Below are 13772 nucleotides of genomic sequence, written 5' to 3'. Positions count from 1 at the left end.
TCCAAAATGTCCATAGCAGGGCTCTGCTCTGCCATGCCTATAGGCACACAGGCTGGGTTAGCGTCCAGTACTCAGGCTCGGTCTGGTGACAACCAAACACAGGAAGCCTTCTCCCTCCAAACACACAGACCATGTGCCAATCAACAGCCTCCATTATATAAGCTGTTAACCACACCCAAATGTGAGATATGTGGGTAGCTAGACCTGCCCATCACTCACAGCTACCCGCAACCCTGTAAAGGGTGCATCAAATGAACCTCTTAAAGCTTATGTGCACTAGAAAAAATACTGCGAGTTACATCACCGTGAGCAGCCATCTCTGTGGCACATATCTCCCATCGACTACGTGGCCATTAGCCTCCTAACATACCTCCCCCTCTGCCTAAAGCTGTGGGGCTTGGCACTTTCTACTACCAGACAAGGGATTCTTGAGAGGGCATTGGCATTACAGTGTAGCTTCCCTGCTCTATGTTCTACATGGAAGTTGAAATATTGCAGGGCTAAGAACCAGCAGGTGATCCTAGCATTTTTACCATTTGTTTACCTCATTCATCTGAATGTGGCATGGTCGGATACCAATCTAAACTTACGTCCTACCAGATAGTACCGTAATGTGTCCACTGCCCAATTTATGGCCAAGCACTCCTTCTCTATAACCGAATAATTCCTCTCACATGAGGAAAGCTTCCTACTCAGGTAGAGAACAGGGTGCCCCTCCCTGTGTATCTGCTGGGAAAGAACTGCTCCTAAACTTACATCTGAGGCATCCATTTGGAGTATAAACTCTTTCTTAAAGTCAAGGCCCACCAGAAACGGCTGTTTACACAGAGCCCCTTTCATTTTTTTAAAGACCGTCTCTGCCTCTTTAGACCATTTGACCATTACCGACTTTATCCCCTTAAGGAGGTCAGTCAGGGGTGTGACAATCATGGCAAAGTTTGGGATGTACCTACTTTAGTATCCTATGATCTCCAGAAGACTCTCATTTGTTTTTTTGACAGCGGTCTCTGCCATGTTTGGATTGCCTTCATTTTACTGATTTGGGATTTGATATCACCTCTACCCACTACATATCGCTGGTATTTGTCCTCTTCTTTCCCCAAGGCACATTTCTTTGGGTTTATTGAGAACTCCGCCATCCTTAAAGTATCAAACACCACCTGGACCTTTTCCAGATGAATCTCCCAGTCAGGGTTGAAGATAACAATATCGTCTAGATATGCCGCGGCGTATTGCTTATGTCCAAACGGTATTCGAACATACTGGAAGCATCCATCTGGCGTAGAAAACTCAGTCTTCTCCTTGGCTCCCTCTGCTATGAGGATCTGCCAATATCCCTTTGTCAAATCTAAGGTGGTTATGTACTTGCAGGCCCAAGTCTCTCAATCAGCTCATCGACGCTTGGTATGGGATATGAGTCAAACTTGGAGACCTCATTCAACTTCCAATAGTCGTTGCAGAACCTCCATTCACTATTGGACTTTGGGACCAGGACATTCTGGCTTGACCAACTGCTCTTGGATTCCTCAATGACCCTGAGTTTTAACATATGCTCCACCTCCTTGGAGATCACTTCTCGACGGGCCTCTGGAATTCGATAAGGTTTCACATTTACGTGCACATGTTGCTTCGTCAGAGCTTTGTGTTCTATGACCTTCATGCACCCCAGTAATTCTGAGAACGGGTCCCTGTTCTTCTGAAGCAACTCCCGGCACTGCTGTTTCTGGGCCTTTGACAGCTTCTCCACTATGGCAACACCTCCAATCTCACCTTCTGACTGGCACACATAGCACTTAGTTTTAGCCGGTTCTTGGTCTCACCATGGCTTGATGAGGTTGATGTGGTAGATCTGATATGGTTTCTGTCTTCTGGGTTGATGAATCTTATAGTTTACATCGCCAATCTTCTCCACCACCTCATATGGCCCTTGCCATTTGGCCAAGAACTTGCTCTCCACAGTAAGAATTGGCACAAGGACTCGGTCTCCAAGGTTGAACTGCCTCACTCTGGCTGACCGGTTGTAGACTCTGGCCTGAGCTTCTTGTGCCTGGAGGAGATGTCCTTTTATGATGGGCATCACCTTCGCAATCCTTTGCTGCATCAGAACCACGTGCTCAATGATGCTTCTGTGGGGTGTGACTTTGGCTTCCCAGGTTTCCTTGGCTATATCTAGGCGACCTTGCAGATGTCGGCCATACAAAAGTTCAAATGGCCAGAACCCTGTAGAGGCCGGTGGAACCTCATGGATGGAGAGCAACAGATACGATAAGAGACAGTCCCAGTCTCTACCATCTTTTTCTTTGGCTTTCCTCAGCATGCTCTTCAGTGTTTTATTAAACCTTTCGACAAGGCCATCTGTCTGAGGATGGTACACTGAAGTCTTCAACTGGGAGATTTGCAGGACGTTGCATAACTCCCTCATCATCTTATTCATAAAAGGTGTTCCCTGATCGGTCAAGATCTCCTTCGGTAAACCTGTCTGGGAAAACACATGGACCAATTTCATAGAATCATAGAATCGTAGAGTTGGAAGGGACCTCCTGGGCCATCTGGTCCAACCCCCTGCTCAAAGCAGGATTCGCTAAATCATCCCAGTCAGATGTCTGTCCAGCCTCTGTTTGAAGACTTCCATTGAAGGAGAACTCACCACTTCTCGTGGCAGCCTGTTCCACTCATTGATCACTCTAACTGTCAAAAAGTTTTTTCTAATATCTAATCTGTGTCTCTTCCCATTCAGTTTCATCCCATTGCTTCTAGTCTTTCCTTGTGCAAATGAGAATAAAGTTGATCCTTCTACAATGTGACAGCCCTTTAGATATTTGTAGACAGCTATTAAGTCTCCTCTCAGTCTTCTCTTTTGCAAACTAAACATTCCCAAATCCTGCAACCTTTCCTCATAAGACAGGGTTTGCAGACCGGTCACCATTCTGGTCGCTCTTTTCTGAACTTGCTCCAGTTTGTTGATGTCTTTTTTAAAATGTGGTGCCCAAAACTGGACACAATATTCCAGATGAGGTCTGACCAAAGAGGAGTAGAGGGAAATAATGACTTCACGTGATCTAGACTGTATGCTTCTGTTAATACATCCTAGAATTGCATTTGCCTTTTTTGCTGCTGCATCACACTGTTGACTCATATTCAGTCTGTGATCTATTAGTATACCCAAGTCTTTTTCACATGTGCTGTCACTTAGCCCTATTCCTCCCATTCTATATATGCTTTTTTCATTTTTATTGCCCAGATGTAGTACTTTGCATTTCTCCCTGTTAAAAACCATTCTGTTAGTTGCTGCCCACTTCTCCAGTTTATTTAAATCTTTTTGAATCCTCTCTCTCTCTTCTCTAGTATTAGCTATCCCTCCTAGCTTTGTGTCATCAGCAAATTTAATCAGTTTAAAGAGTATTTGCAGGCTATACTCTTTGCGGAGGAGTTTCTCAGGGAAATTGCTTCAGGATAGCGTGTGGCATAGTCCAGGATGAACAATATGTATTGATTCCTATGAGCAGATTTCACCAGGGGACTGACCAATTCCATAGCAATTCTCTTGAACGGCACTTCAATAATGGGCAATGGCACAAGGGGACTCCGAAAGTGAGAGGTGGGGGGGCCGGTTAACTGACACATAGGACAGGACCTCCAGTAGTTTAATATTTCCCTGTGACACCTGGGCCAATAGAACCTCTGCACAATCCGTTCCTGCGTTTTTCCACTTCCAGAAGTCCCCAAAAAATGTGTGAATGGGCCATGTCCAACACCTTCCATCTATAGGGGCCTGGCAATAATAACCGTTCCACCAGCTCCTCCCTCACTTTTATGACCCGATACAACAACTCCCCACTCATCATAAAATAGGGAAACCTTGTGTCAGCCCCGGGCTCCTATGCAACCCCATTTATGACGATGACATTACTAAAGGCTTCTTTCAGAAATAAGTCCCTATGTAGGGCAGTCCAAAAATTCTCACTGGTCACGCCTAACACCGGGAAGTCAGACTCAGGGGACACTTCCTCCTCATCCCCCACAAGGACACAAAAGGGAAAGCCGTCTGTGTCGGGGTGTGATGATACCTTATTAGGGTTCACTGGTTCCCTATTCGTGCCAGCGAACTCAGAACCCTTCCCCCACAGATTCCAAAACAAAAGTCCCAGCCTATAATAATACAGAAAAGGATTTCCAGTTTGTCAAGGAGCGCTTTCGGCTGATTCATTAATTACTCCGAATATTTAAAGGAATATCCAGTTTATTATTAGACATAAAAACACAACGCGTTTCGGCTATACATAAAATTAGCCTTCATTCAGGTAAAATCATATATATCTTTAAAAGACACATTTATATAGGGAAAAAAAAAGAAAACAAGGTTCCACCCTTCAATCAATTATCATCGATTAAAAACACATGCACACCTCTCCAAACTGTTGGGAGGCTAGTTGTAGGTGGAATCTATATTACTTGGAATCTAATTTAAAAAAAACCATTTTCTATGTGTTTTCTTTTTTTTTTCTCTCCTTTTTCTTCCTTCTTCCTTCCTATAATAATAGAGTGTAACAAGTCACAAACTACGCCAAACTCATGGGACTCAGTCCTGTGGACCATTTCAATGTCCATTCTGGCCATAGGGTAGTCCTTAGCATCACCATATACAGTATGTACCGAACACCAACTTTTTTTCCCAGGATAAGTTGGAGAGGCAAAGTGGCCCTCACAAGGGTTACCAGACTCCCATAGTCTAGCAGTGTGGTTACCTCCCGCCCGTTCACCTTCACTGGACATGCTTGAGGCCCCTAGCTGGGTGGAGGGTTCACACTGCAGGCCAGATATGTATAATATGAACAATGGTGTCGTATGATGCAGTCCATCTGCTCGGGGGTCAGGGGACAATGGACGGCTATATGGCCTGGGCCATGGCGCATCCAGCAAACATCACCCGTAGTGAACTTGGGCACCACCTCCCCAGCCCCTTTGGACCTTGGACACCCCATTCCCTTTTGGACCTCCGCCCCTTGTTGGGACCCCCAGTATAGAGTGGGCTGCCTTCCCAAGAAACCATCAATCCCCTGGAATCTCTCGACCAGTCGGACCAGTTCATCTGCATTCCGGGGATCACGTTGGGCAACCCAAGTCTGTATGGGCCTCGGCAGGAAGTGCACAAATCGGTCCATCACCACCCATTCTACCATCTGCGCAGGTGTAGAGAGCTCAGGCTGCAGCCATTTCTGGACCAGGTACAACATGTCAAACATTTGAGAGTGAGGTGGGTTGTCCCGGTGATACGCCCAGCAATGAACCTGCTGTGCCTTCATAGTCATTGTCACCCCCAAGTGCGCAATAATGTCATTTTTTATGTTGTCATACTCTTTGGCATCTTGCAAAGCTAAATCATAGTACACCTTCTGGGGTTCTTCCGTAAAGTATGGTGCTAGTACCTCTGCCCAATGCTCTGGCGGGAGTTTCTCCCTCTTGGCGACCCTTTGATACACCGTCAGGAAGGCCTCGACGTCATCCCCGCAGGTCATTATCTACCGCCTTTCGAATGTGGGCGTCATCAGCCGGACTTGGAGTTGGGGCGCTGCCCTGTTCCTGCCCTGGATGATGGTTGCCAGAAGCTGCATCTGCTGCTGTTGCTACTGCTGGCTCTGCTTTAACTGCTGTAATAACAGCCTGTTGTTCTCTTGCTGCTGCGACTGGACCAGGTGCTTAGGCAGATCTTCCATTTTATTTGGCGATGCTTGCTGTCTTGCAAAAGACTTAACCCAGCACATGCAGTCCATCCTGTAGCAGTCGCACACCTCCGCTGGAAACGCTGCCCACACATCTACCGCCAATTGTAGGGGTTTTACTCACTTGGGTGTGACAGGAGGAAAACAGGAGGCTTGTTCCTTTAAAAGTTCATGGGTTTATCTAATATATAAAGCTCAATGTGGATGTGTGTGTGTGGATGTATGTATGTATGTATGTATGTATGTATGTCCGGGATTGGCATCTGCACCGTCGCAGCTACAGCCACAAAATTTGGCACAGTCACATGTCTGGACCCTGAAAGCGTCATAGGCTATGTTGTGAGGCAAAATTTTAACCCCACGCGTTCCAATTCACCAAATAATTTTGCCCCTATCCACATAATGGGGAAAAAGTGTATGTATTGGCATCTGCACCGTCATACCTACAGCCACAAAATTTTGCACAGTCACATGTCTGGATCCTGAGAGGATCATAGGCTATGTTGTGAGGCAAAATTTCAACCCCGCGTGTTCCAATTCACCAAACAGTTTTGCCCCTATCATCATAATGGGGAAAAAGTGTATATATGTATTGGCATCTGCACCGTCGTAGCTACAGCCACAAAATTTTGCAAAGTCACACGCCTGGACCCCGAGAGCGTCATAGGCTATGTTGTGAGGCGATATTTTAACCCCGCGTGTTCCAATTCACCAAACAATTTTGCCCCTGTCTACATAATGGGGAAAAAGTGTATATATGTATTGGCATCTGCACCGTCGTAGCTACAGCCACAAAATTTTGCACAGTCACACGTCTGGACACCAAGAACAAAATAGGCTATGTTGTGAGGCGAAATTTTAACCCTGTGCGTTCCAATTCACCAAACAATTTTGCCCCTATCTACATAATGGGGAAAAAGTGAAAGGAAAAGTGTTGGAGGCAAATTGACAGCTGCCAGATGTGAACAAGGGGGACTTAAAGAATGAGAGCGATGGCGCCAAAGAGTATATACCGTACAGTTGCTAAGGTGGGGCCCTGACATGGGATACTCACCATACATGGGGATATGAACACACACACAAAATGCGCCCACACTACCACGTGCTTCAACACATATACCACCCTCAGCACACATTTCACCACACATACACCAACCTCGCCACGTAAAATTCGAAACACAAAACTCACCACTCAAAACTCGCCATGCTGTCCCAGAGCTGTTTAAAAGATGAAAAATGAGCTGTGATTGGTTGCTATCAGCAACAGTTTTCTTTGTAGACAGTTGTGGTAACTGAGGCCTATTATTCTTATCATTTCTATGGTGTTATCGTCCTTCTGTAAAGCTGGAAATAAAAATTAGGCAGCAACACGTGGTGAACGAAACCACAAATCTCACGACAAATAGGAATACCAGCAAATGAGAAAATCATAAAACATAACTTTTAATATAATCAGATAAAAGCTACCACAAGATGTAGTGAAGATAAAACCACTAGATCTATATGTCACAGACTATATCAGAAAGTGTCCATATAAATCCAAAAACGGACTACAAAACGTATATACATGTTCCCTATTCCCAGTCACAAAATTTGAAAAGACTGGACAAAACACCAATGGTCCAAAACAAAAAATACCTTTAGACCAAAAAAAATACCAATGAACAGTTTCCTTGTTAGAGGATATGCATTTAAACAATTTTCTATGAAGAGAAGAAAAATACCTCTACCCAATACAGGTTATCAAAGAAATTGCCTGTTCATGCTTATTTATAGAGACGTCATGTGTAAATAGATCCATAAACACAATTAACAAAAAAATGGAATAATCCCACCAAGTGAATATGGAGGATGTCCCCGTCAGATGTCCCATCAGAGTCATGCGTGGTCAGGAGAAAGGGAAGTACATTCACCCTATTCAGCCCTGTAAGTGCTACCATAACCTGACCCCCATGACTCCTGCCCTGACAAGGGCAGTCCACATCTGACCCTCAAAATAGAAGCCCTATTATGTCCCTGTGCATCCCGACGCGTTTCGTCAGTAAAGTGACTCTTCAGGGGACCTATTAGCACTTGATGGGCATACTGATGAAGTAACAACTATACGGGCTGCCTCCTCAGATGACAATGGAGTGAGGCAAGCTGATAAAAGGGCCCTTAAATAAACTGCCAATCACGGGACCATCACCCACCTGTGACTCATTGGAACGCACGCCGTCCACACATGGTTGCTGTGAAATGCAACACCTGATTCTTTATTCCAGGAAGAGGCCGATCCACCCGCCTCATCATTCCAACCTGCAACGCAGGTGTAGGCAGCCGGCGCGTGTGACGTGACACGAGCCGCGATTTTGCACAGTCACACGTCTGGAACCCGAGAACGTCATAGGCTATGTTGTGAGGTGAAATTTTAACCCCGCGGGTTCCAATTCACCAAATAATTTTGCCCCTATCTACATAATGGGGAAAAAGTGAAAGGAAAAGTGTTGGAGGCAAATTGACAGCTGCCAGATGAGAACAAGGGGGACTTAAAGAATGAGAGTGATGGCGCCAAATAGTATATACCGTACAGTTGCTAAGGTGGGGCCCTGACATGGGATACTCACCACACACAGGGATATGAACAGACACACAAAATGTGCCACACACTACCACATGCTTCAACACATATACCACCCTCAGCACACATTTCACCACACATACACCAACCTCGCCACATAAAAGTCGAAACTCAAAAGTCGCCTCTCAGAACTCGCCACGCTGTCCCAGAGCTGTTTAAAAGATGAAAAATGAGCTGTGATTGGTTGCTATCAGCAACAGTTTTCTTTGTAGACAGTTGTGGTAACTGAGGCCTATTATTCTTTTTATTTCTATAGTGTTATCGTCCGTCTGTAAAGCTGGAAATAACACAATTTATTACCGTGCCAACGCAGACTACCCTCTGACACAGACTGCAGGGGGAGCCCAGTATCACCCAGCATAGGATTAGATACATGGCTCAGCAGTCAGTATCACACAGGATAGGATTAGATACACAGCTCAGCAGTCAGTATCACACAGGAGAGGATTAGACACATGGCTCAGCAGTCAGTATCACACAGGAGAGGATTAGATACACAGCTCAGCAGACAGTATCACACAGGATAGGATTAGATACACGGCTCAGCAGTCAGTATCACACAGGATAGAATTAGATACACAGCTCAGCAGTCAATATCACACAGGAGAGGATTAGACACATGGCTCAGCAGGCAGTATCACACAGGATAGGATTAGATACACAGCTCAGCAGTCAGTATCACACAGCATGGGATTAGATACACAGCTCACCAGTCAGTATCTCACAGGATAGGAATAGATACACGGCTCAGCAGACAGTATCACACAGGATAGGATTAGATACACAGCTCAGCACACAGTATCACCCAGAATAGTATTAGATACACGGCTCAACAGACAGTATCACACAGAATAGGATTAGATACACGGCTCAGCAGTCAGTATCACACAGGATAGGATTAGATGCATGGTTTTTATGTGCAATATAATCATTATAATTTGTTATAACTAACCACAGTTGGTTACTATGCCCAGGCAACGCCGGACTCTTCAGCTAGTTGCTTCATAAACGCAGAAGCAAAAACAGAAAACGAACAGCCTTTAGATCAAGCAAACAAAAATCCAAATGTCCATAGCAGGGCTCTGCTCCGCCAGGCCTGTAGGCACACAGGCTGGGTTAGTATCCAGTACTCAGGCTCGGCCTGGAGCCAAACACACACAGGAGACCTTCTTCTTCCTAACACACAGACCATGTGCCAAACAACAGCCTCCATTATTAAGGCTGTTAACCACACCCAGAGGTATATGGGTAGCTAGACCTGCCCATCTCTCAGCTAGACCTGCCCATCTCTCACAGCTACCCACAACCCAGTCCCAGGTGCACCTAAAGAATCTCTTAGTGCTTACGTGCACTAGAGAAAATACTCCGGGTTACATCACAGAAAGCAGCCATCTCTGTGACACATACCTCCCTATCGACTACGTGGCCATTAGCCTCCTTACACCCTTTATAGGAAATTAAGAAGCTCCATGAAATTACAACATACAATATGTAAGTACTGGAAAAAGCTGTACTCTCACAGATAAAGGATGGCTGACTGGTTGAAATTGAATTTTTCATTTTTCCCCAGTATGAACATATCAATAAGCCACATTCCTAAGAACAAGTCAGTTGCTTTTATATTTTCAATAGGTAGGTGATAGCCTGTGTACATTGCTTTTACATTGTAATGAATTGCAAGTTCCAAAAACTTAAAAGTGAGAACTGAGAAGTTACAGATTTACATAAATCCCAATCATTTTTTTATAGAAAAATGCTTGGGCTGCCACATCACCTCTGTAGGGACCTGATCTTTTTATTTATCTAATTTATGGGTCCAGCTGTGGGTTTGTCAGCTGTTGGATCCCTGCCATCACGACCCTTATGATAAGACTTAAAAAAAGCTTTTCAAGGTTTCAATCAAAGCTCAAAATAAGAACAGTTCAGCAAGTTTTACATAAAATGAGAGGGCACTGGAATTGTTATCGTCTGCCAAGATAAAAGGGATACAATTAAGATTTCTACTTCAGAGTAACTATTTTACCATTAAATGGTAAAGTTAGGAAATATACTGGATTCCGGTCTTTGTGTAATTCTTTTGTGTTCCCATAATTTGCACAATGATACCATACTCTGAGTCTTATAATTGTTGACCTAATCGCTGTATTTTGGTTGATTTTAGCTGTAGGTCTTGCCAGTTGCCCAGAACCAGCCGTTCCTAGCAATGGAGTGAAAACTGGAGAAAGATACCTTGTGAACGATGTTGTTTTCTTCCAGTGTGAACCAGGATATAGTCTTCAGGTACTATGAAAGAATCCAACCCAAAGCTGTTCCTTGGCTTGAATAGTGGCCGTGTTGTCTGTACTGGTATAATAATGGATGTAAATGATGACTTAATTCAAATAGGTCGAATTTTCCAATCTGATTAGTGAAATGCTCCATTTAATATTAGAAACTGTATATATATATATATATATATATATATATATATATTTGGAGGCTACATTAAAGGAAACCTGTCATTTCCTCCAGTGGTATTAATTTCCAGATATAGGATTTATCTGCATGTTAATGCTGTTGCAGTGCTGTCCAGCTGCCGTACTAAAAATGGAGTTAGCAGAAGAAAATAAACTTTATTTCTCCCGGGAGCTGTCCACTTTCAGTCCTGAGTTGTGTCCATAGTCACCGCTCAGTATTCAGTGGATGTGACTGTAAGCATGCCTCAGCACTATGATTGATTGATCTGCAGCGCATCCGTGCAGAATGAGCTGTCAGTCACAGTGCCAGGGCGAGCTTACAGGAATGGCATAATGTACAGTCCTAAGAACAAATGAACCAAAATATTTAATGGAAAATATAAGTATTTAGCAAAATATGCATCTGGATAGGCGCCTGCCCTCTTTATTTTAGCTATAATCGTCTCTAAACATGTTGCATGCAAATATATTTTTTTGATATGTCTCCACAATAGCAATTTTTACATGTGGAAATATTTGCAGTCTTCAATGGAAAAGCACTTAAAGAACTAAAAACACAGCCATTGATCCCATCATAAGTTATAGGGACTGACACAGGGCATTTTCAAGGGTAGTTTTTGAGTAAAATTGATTGTGTAGAATTGTCCCAGATCTGCTGATCAGCTATTAGTTACCTTACCTCTATATATTTTTTTTTTACATTTTTTATTCCTATTGTTGCAAAAGAACATAAATCTCTCAAGTTATCGCTTCTCTTCAGTAGAAGTGCCAGGTTTTACGTTTTGGAGCTTTATGTGCGTAATAAAAAAACATAAACAATAGTATGTGATATTGCACAAATAGTGTTTTATGGGTGTATTCTCTTCTCTACAGGGCCACTCACATATTTCATGTATGCCAGGGACAGTGAGACGCTGGAATTATCCACCTCCTCTGTGTATCGGTATGTGAAGAAATACACTAATTGGTTTTCTATTTGATCCATTTGTGATGTATGGCAGTGGCACCTACTCTATTAATATAGAGTATACTGTATGATGGAAACATTGCTAAAGTGAGAACATACAGTATCTAAATATAAAATCAATTTTATCTGTTTATCTAAGAATGTACTTTTAATGAAGCGTAGTAACACAAGGATATAAATATACAAGCATTGAAAAATATCCACGTATCCTTATCAGATATTTAGCACCGTATAATAATATCTGCACAATGTACTCAAAAACTCTATGCCACATTGTCTATAACCGACATACTGTAGCTACGCAGCTCTCGTAACAAAACCAGCCATATGACTACCGTGTGTTCCTATCAGTCATAATGTCTTCATAGCAGATCCAGTCATAGCACCACCATAGTAGAGCCTACAAGTGAATCTAAGACAGTGACAGAATACAGTTGTGGCCAAAAGTATTGACACCCCTGCAATTTTGTCAGATAATACTCAGTTTCTTCCTGAATATTATTGCAAACACAAATTATTTGTTATTATCATCTTCATTTAATTTGTCTTAAATGAAAAAACACAAAAAGAATTGTCCTAAAGCCAAATAGGATATAATTCCACACCAAACATAAAAAAGAGGGTGGACAAAAGTATTGGCACTGTTCGAAAAATCATGTGATGCTTCTCTAATTTGTGTAATTAACAGCACCTGTAACTTACCTGAGGCACCTAACAGGTGTTGGCAATAACTAAATCACACTTGCAGCCAGTTGACATGGATTAAAGTTGACTCAACCTCTGTCCTGTGTCCTTGTGTGTACCACATTGAGCATGGAGAAAAGAAAGAAGACCAAAGAACTGTCTGAGGACTTGAGAAACCAAATTGTGAGGAAGCATGAGCAATCTCAAGGCTACAAGTCCATCTCCAAAGACCTGAATGTTCCCGTGTCTACCGTGCACAGTGTCATCAAGAAGTTTAAAGCCCATGGCACTGTGGCTAACCTCCCTGGATGTGGATGGAAAAGAAAAATTGACAAGAGATTTCAATGCAAGATTGTGAGGATGTTGGATAAAGAACCTTGACTAACATCCAAACAAGTTCAAGCTGCCCTGCAGTCCGAGGGTACAACAGTGTCAACCCGTACTATCCGTCGGTGTCTGAATGAAAAGGGACTGTATGGTAGGAGACCCAGGAAGACCCCACTTCTTACCCTGAGACATAAAAAAGCCAGGCTGGAGTTTGCCAAAACTTACCTGAAAAAGCCTTAAATGTTTTAGAAGAATGTTCTCTGGTCAGATGAGACAAAAGTAAAGCTTTTTGGGCAAAGGCATCAACATAGAGTTTACAGGAGAAAAAATGAGGCATTCAAAGAAAAAAGCACGGTCCCTACAGTCAAACATGGCGGAGGTTCCCAGATGTTTTGGGGTTGCTTTGCTGCCTCTGGCACTGGACTGCTTGACCGTGTGCATGGCATTATGAAGTCTGAAGACTACCAACAAATTTTGCAGCATAATGTAGGGCCCAGTGTGAGAAAGCTCAGACCTGAATCCCATAGATCACCTGTGGAGAGATCTAAAAATGACAGTTTGGAGAAGGCACCCTTCTAATATCAGGGACCTGGAGCAGTTTGCCAAAGAAGAATGGTCTAAAATTCCAGCAGAGCATTGTAAGAAACTCATTGATAGTTACCGGAAGCGGTTTGTCACAGTTATTTTGGCTAAAGGTTGTGCAACCAAGTATTAGGCAGAGGGTGCCAATACTTTTGTCTGGCCCATTTTTGGAGTTTTGTGTGAAATGATCAATGTTTTGCTTTTTGCTTCATTCTCTTTTGTGTTTTTTCATTTAACACAAATTAAATGAAGATAATAATACCAAAGAATTTGTGATTGCAATCATTTTCAGGAAGAAACTGAGTATTATCTGATAAAATTGCAGGGGTGTCAATACTTTTGGCCACAACTTTATATCCAGAGCATAGGAACCCACAGTGCAATCACTACCTTGCCAGCTAGTACTCCTGTCACAG

At 43.2% G+C, this 13772-nt stretch overlaps 1 protein-coding gene and 1 long non-coding RNA gene across 2 annotated transcripts in view; one reads left to right on the top strand and one right to left on the bottom strand.

Annotated features, from left to right (window-relative positions):
• Nucleotides 1-13772, top strand: part of CSMD2 (CUB and Sushi multiple domains 2) — a 1542159-nt gene that overhangs the window by 1357088 nt on the left and 171299 nt on the right. The window contains exons 38-39 of the mRNA XM_073571899.1: nucleotides 10502-10620; nucleotides 11670-11739. Of these exons, the coding sequence (XP_073428000.1) occupies nucleotides 10502-10620; nucleotides 11670-11739 (189 nt within the window). The remainder of the gene's footprint in view (nucleotides 1-10501; nucleotides 10621-11669; nucleotides 11740-13772) is intronic.
• LOC141086141 (uncharacterized) overlaps nucleotides 1-13772 on the bottom strand; it is an 86718-nt gene that overhangs the window by 2398 nt on the left and 70548 nt on the right. The window lies entirely within an intron of this gene.

The sequence above is a fragment of the Dendrobates tinctorius genome, unplaced genomic scaffold (assembly GCF_039654945.1).
Source record: "Dendrobates tinctorius isolate UK_male_01 unplaced genomic scaffold, ASM3965494v1 ptg000007l, whole genome shotgun sequence".
Taxonomy (NCBI): Eukaryota; Metazoa; Chordata; class Amphibia; order Anura; family Dendrobatidae; genus Dendrobates; species Dendrobates tinctorius.
Note: the sequence above shows the minus strand (reverse complement) of the source record. Positions and strands in the feature narration are given on the sequence as shown.